This window comes from Tupaia chinensis, unplaced genomic scaffold (genome assembly GCF_000334495.1).
Source record: "Tupaia chinensis unplaced genomic scaffold, TupChi_1.0 Scaffold144682_1, whole genome shotgun sequence".
Taxonomy (NCBI): Eukaryota; Metazoa; Chordata; class Mammalia; order Scandentia; family Tupaiidae; genus Tupaia; species Tupaia belangeri.
The window spans coordinates 2233643-2239724 of record NW_006204543.1 but is presented as its reverse complement, the minus strand read 5'-3'; the positions used below and the strand labels follow the sequence as shown (position 1 = coordinate 2239724).

The 6082-nt window shown below is 55.4% G+C and overlaps 1 protein-coding gene across 1 annotated transcript in view; it reads left to right on the top strand.

Annotated features, from left to right (window-relative positions):
* HERC2 (HECT and RLD domain containing E3 ubiquitin protein ligase 2) overlaps nucleotides 1-6082 on the top strand; it is a gene marked incomplete in the record, with an annotated part of 143266 nt that overhangs the window by 98731 nt on the left and 38453 nt on the right. The window contains 7 exon segments of the mRNA XM_027767805.1: nucleotides 526-607; nucleotides 991-1134; nucleotides 2603-2693; nucleotides 3418-3595; nucleotides 3772-3853; nucleotides 3934-4105; nucleotides 4744-4888. Coding sequence (XP_027623606.1) covers nucleotides 526-607; nucleotides 991-1134; nucleotides 2603-2693; nucleotides 3418-3595; nucleotides 3772-3853; nucleotides 3934-4105; nucleotides 4744-4888 — 894 coding nt within the window.

Genomic DNA, 6082 nt, shown 5'->3' with positions numbered 1-6082 from the left:
GCATTCTGACTGGGAGCGTAAAGCCTTTCTTAGACGGGGCTCTAAGAATTTCCAATAAGTTACACCCGTCTACAGTGGGGCGTGTAAGCATGTGGTTTTGCAGATTGGGGGTCAGAAGGAGAGAGACGAGCAGGGCTGAGGTGTGTCGTTCTGAGGCCTGTGTTCGTCTCTGCTTGCGTATCTCACTCCCACCTCTTACCGTGAGCTGTTCAAGTGTGCCTGAGTAGGAGGAGGAGGGCCGTGCCACCTGTCCCTGGTGCCAGCTCCCGGCCCCAGTGGCCGTCTACAACTGTGGTGCTTGTCCTTGTCCCTGCATCCCCCACCCCTGCCCTACTCGGGGTTATGTAAAGTGCGTCTCAGTACAGCGTTTCATCCTGTGTGCTTCAGCGTCTCCAGGAGATGGGAACCCCTTTGGTTAGAACCCTATGGATTTTAAAGGTAACTCCCCAGTTGTCTGATAAGCTTACTTATTCTTTTAAAAGTGAAAATAAAAACATCTTTTTCTTTCTTCCAATCCTGTCCTAGATAAAGGTCCCTTCATTTTCTGAGACTCTGTCTGCTTTGAATGTGGTCCAGGTGGCTGGTGGTTCTAAAAGTCTGTTTGCAGGTATGGTTCTTCAATATTAAAAACAAATTTAGAGGGGTCAGCAGGTGATGTGGTTGAGGTGCTGAACTCCCACGTGGCCAACCATGGTTCGAGTCCCAGACCTGGGGGCTTGAAAATCATGCTGAGCATGTGTGTGTGTGTGTGTGTGTGTGTGTGTGTGTGTGTGCGTGTGTTCGAAATCCCAGGAAGATGATGGAGAAAGGATTGCGGTGTGGCCATCCTCCTAGGGGATGATTGCTCACTTTACCTCTCACTGTCTCTCTGGCGAGTGCATTTACCCTATAGCAAAAACCTTAAAAAGAAAAGTGAAACTTTCGCTTAGCACCGCAGAGAAGTCGGTGTGTGAGAGGCGAGTGAGTGTCGCGCTGGCCCTGCCCTTGCAGTGACCGTGGAAGGGAAGGTGTACGCCTGTGGGGAGGCCACCAACGGCAGGCTGGGGCTGGGCCTGTCCAGCGGGACGGTGCCCCTCCCACGGCAAGTCACGGCGCTCAGCAGCTACGTGGTCAAGAAGGTGGCCGTCCACTCAGGTAGGTGCAGCGTCGCATGTGTGCTGGGTGACCTAAGGCTTTCTGGAGTGACCCCCGGTGTCCTTGCATTCTTCTCTGGGCTTTTTACTCAGCATGTGGGAGTGATGGACAGTGTAGTCTCCGGGGGCTGGAGGTCTAGGGTCCAGCTGTTGCCAGTGAGGCTTTAAGAGAGCAGCAGTTGGCAAGCAGGGACGTCCCCTCCCAAGGGTGAGCCTCAGCCTTGGAGCCACAGCCTCGGCTCCGTGGTGTCTCTCATACGCCTCTTCCTTCTGGCCTTGGCCTGCCTGGAGCCCTCTCCGCCCTGACCCTGGTTTGCTCCTGCGGTCTCAGTCCACGTCTCCTGGGTCAGATGAGGCTGGGAAGCATAGTTCAGAGCTGAGGACGTCGTTGCCCGGGGTCGGTGGTGAAGAAGAGGGGACAGTGAACCTGGGGGATGAGGAGCCCTTGAGCCCAGGAGCCGGTGGGCCACAGTCACACCTGTGCTGCTGGGGACAGGCGTGGGCCAGAGAAGTGCTGCTCCAGCAAGAGCAGGAGTTGGCATGTGCGGTGTAGGCATAGCGCGCTCACTGCACACCGTGCTCACCGCGCACGTACTCACTGCGCTCACTGCACTCACTGCGCTCACTGTGCTCACTGCGCACCGCGCTCACTGCACTCACTGCGCACTGCGCTCGCTGCTCTCACTGTGCTGCGCTCACTGCGCTCACTGCACTCACTGCGCTCACTGCGCACCGCGCTCACTGCGTACCGCGCTCACTGCGCTCACTGCACTCGCTGCACTCACTGCACTCACTGCTTACTGCGCTCACTGCACTCACTGCGCTCACTGCGCACCGCGCTCACTGCACTCGCTGTGCACCGCGCTCACTGCACTCACTGTGCACCGCGCTCACTGCGTACGTACTCACTGCGTACCGCGCTCACTGCGTACCGTAGTGCCTCTACCTGCTTAACGCCACTGTCGAGTGCATGTCTCTGAAGCTTGAACTGCCACTGTGTTTGGCAGTGTGGCTAATCATCACAGGTGTGCTTATTTCTACTTTTCCATCCAAGTTTATATATATCATTTATATATGGGGGAGGGTCTTCAAAAAGTTCACGGGAAGTACTTACTATGGACAAGTATGCATGGGTTTCACAGTTGTTTGGCACCAAAATGAGCTCGCACTTGGTGTTTTGCAGACTTCAGAAGTGCCCTTGTAGTTAACACACCGGGAGCCCTGTTAATAATGAGCGTCATTTTGCCCTTTTTCGCCAGTGAAGTTCTTTCTGGAGTTCAAGCTTGCTGTTTGACAGGAGCTCACGCGCTTTGCATGCCGCGCTCTTGCAAGCCTTCGTAGCAGCGGAGGCGCTGTCCCGTGCACCCGTGTGTTCAGCGCACCTACATACACCAGCACGCGTCTCAAGGCTGCAGGACAGGCACATTGGCTCTGTGCTCTGGTGACCCATGCCCATGTGACCGTTGCAGGTGGCCGGCACGCCACGGCTCTGACTGTCGACGGCAAAGTGTTTTCGTGGGGTGAAGGTGACGATGGAAAACTCGGACACTTCAGCAGAATGTGAGAATATTGTCCTCAGCCCGCTCCCTGATGAGAGGCCATTATTGGGACCAGCAGGTGGCGTAATGGTTACATCTCTGGGCTCCCATGTATTAGCTGCTGTTCAAATCCTGAACCTGGTGGCCTAAAACTCACACGGGGCTCATGTGCATGCATGTGTCCCCAAAATCCTGAGAGGAGGATGTAGAAGGGATTGTGGCGTGGCCTTCTCCACTGGTGGGGGGGATGATATTTTGCTTTCTGTCTCTCTGTCTCTGTCTCTCTCTCTCCAGTGAACACACTTGCCCTATAGCAAAAATCTCTTAAAAAATAACAGACCGTTACTGATGAAAATAGTAAGTGCCTGTTGATATTTTATAGAAAATTATTAACATTTACTTATGGATATGGATTTTTAAAGAACTACTTAATTTTATTTATCATTATTATCATTTTAAAATTTGCTACAGGGAATGTTTGCTTACCTGAGAGTTGAGAGACAAATAGAGAAAGAGCGAGTGAGAAAACAAGCCGCCAGCCTGGGACTTTCATCGCGGTCAGCCATGTGGGAGTCAGCGCTTTAACCTCCACGCCACCTGCTGGCCCCTGGACAGGGATCTTGGGAGAGTCTTTTCCAGTAGGGAGGCATAGGAGTTGCTTTAGAGCTTGGTAGTCAGGTTGGCCAGCGGTCTGCTAGGGTAGGTGGCTGTCTGGGTGGTGGATGTATTACCTGCCCGTCTTTCAGGAACTGCGACAAGCCGCGGCTGATCGAGGCCCTGAAGACCAAGCGTATCCGGGACATTGCCTGCGGGAGCTCGCACAGCGCTGCCCTCACGTCCAGCGGTGAGCTGTACACCTGGGGCCTCGGGGAGTACGGCCGGCTGGGCCACGGCGACACTACCACCCAGCTGAAGCCCAAAATGGTGATTATGCACGTTTTTGCAGCTCGCAGAATGTTACTGCTGGTGATTTCCGGAGGAGCTGAGCTCCGAGAGCGGGGCAGTCTGCAAGGACGCGCCGTCACTGGCTATGTCTGTGCAGGGGCCCCCTCGCTTGCCCAGAGCCCGAGCTTGACCTCCTTCTCGTTGTGATTGAGTAGGTGAAGGTCCTCCTCGGCCACCGCGTGGTCCAGGTCGCGTGTGGAAGCAGAGACGCCCAGACCCTGGCGCTGACTGACGAAGGTGAGCGCCTCTCAGGACTCCGGGCTCTGGAGGGAGGGCAGGTCGAGTGGTGCTGGCCCGACATGCAGATTTTGACCTAGGTTTGGTGTTTTCCTGGGGTGACGGTGACTTCGGAAAGCTGGGCCGGGGAGGAAGCGAAGGCTGTAACATCCCCCAGAACATCGAGAGGCTGAACGGGCAGGGGGTGTGCCAGATCGAGTGCGGGGCTCAGTTCTCCCTGGCACTCACCAAGTCGGGCGTGGTGTGGACGTGGTACGTATGCCCCCGCTGTCGCCGGCATGTCTGCCCTGCCCTGGTAAGCTCATCTGTCACTCACGTGTATCGAGTGGGCACCGGCGACTGTTACAGGCCACCACGTCTGGGTCACGGGAAGGGAGTGCTGGAGAGCGGTGAGAGCCGCCTGCCTTTCCCTGTAGGCGAGGTTCATGCGGAGGGTTTCGCCTGCCCTTCCCCACACCGGAAGCCCGATGGTGAACGAAGTCTGAACAGACTTCTGAATTCTTTGATCTGAAGAGGGCCCACGTGTGCTTCTGGTGGAAGCTGACCTTCAGGTGCACAGAGGTTGCCTAGCCTGGCCCTGGGTAGTGTGTCAGGCCTCGGCACCTCTGTCGTGGCCGAAGGCAGCTTCAGAGACCGCTCGTGGTTGTGTGTTTAGTTTCCGCACATGAAAACCCACACGAGTAACTTAATACTGTAAAGTCTCTCGATCCTAAGGCCTTTCCTGGTGGAATTCATAGAGTAGCGTGAGTTAATCCATGCGTCTGTGGCCTCAGGAGCTGTGTATGACCTTGTCCTCAAGCTGCCGCGGCGGGCTGAGGCCATGGGCCTTTTCACTGGCAGCGTTGCCTGTCTGTGGCCATCTGGTAACACTTAACACTGCCCTCCTGCAGGGGCAAGGGGGACTACTTCCGGCTGGGCCACGGCTCTGATGTGCACGTGCGGAAGCCACAAGTGGTGGAGGGGCTGAGAGGCAAGAAGATCGTGCACGTGGCCGTTGGGGCCCTGCACTGCCTGGCGGTCACGGACTCAGGCCAGGTAAGGCCGCAGGTGTTCGGGGTGCAGGGAGGTGTGCCCTGCTGAAGTGGCATCCCGCCAGCCTGCACCTCGTCAAATTGGGACTCTGGGTGCAGTGAGATGAGGCAGAGCTCCGTGCAGTGGACGGGGCCGTCTGGGTCGCTGGTGTGTCGCTGCCCAGGCGTCAGCGTGGGTCGGGCTCCCTCCCAAGTCCGGGGAGAGCCGAAAAGACTGCGAGGGCTGGGGTGCTCAGCTGCTGAGGGCTTTCTCGGGGTGGGCCTGGCGGGGACACAGCCTGAGTTTCGGAACCAGTTCGTGCTTGGCCGCCAGTACCCCTTCAGCTTGGAGGACGCCACGACTGCCCTGGATTGCCAGGTTCGCTTTTGCAGACAAGTAGCGCACTGCGTCTTAGTCCCACTGAACCCTGTTACTCTGTATTACTCTGTAGAACCCGGAGACTAATCCCTCGAAAAGCAGCTTATGGTTTCTGATCGTTTTCCTTTGCAAAGTAGAGAGAAAAATGCTGCCACACGTAGTCAAGCAGGCCCTGCATGCATTCAGTATCTAATGGCAAGACAGGCGTGTGTATCGTCTCTGGCAAGCATTTTATTCTTTTCTTTGTTTTTCTTTAGAGATTTGTACTATAGGGCACATGTGCTCACCAGGGAGAGAGGGACAGAGAGACACACAGAAAGCAAGAACTCGCCCCCTGGAGGGATGTCCATGCTGAAATCCCTCTTTCTCCATTCTCCTCTTGGGATTTGGGCACCCATGCACATGCGCCTGGCGTGAGTTTCAAGTCACCAGGTCTGGGACTCGAACCATGGTCAACTACATGGGAGTCCAGGGATGTAACTGTTAGGCCATCTACTGGTCCCTTGGCGAGCATTTTCATGGCTAAGTTCTCCTCAGCACTGTGGCATGCAGTTGCATTTTATAAGATTGTGAAGCGGTTTGTTTTTACCTCTGAGAGCTTGATCCTGTCAAGCCACAGCATACACTTCATGCATTTCAAAGTCAATTTAAAGAAAATACAAGCCACAGCATACACTTCATGCATTTCAAAGTAAATTTAAAGAAAATACAGTAGGACCAGCAGCTGGCATAATGGCTATGTCGATGGACTCCCATGTAGTTGACCGCGGTTTGAGTCCCGGACCTGGTGGCTTGGACTCAGGCCGAGCACATGTGTGTACGTGCCCAAGCTCCCGAGGG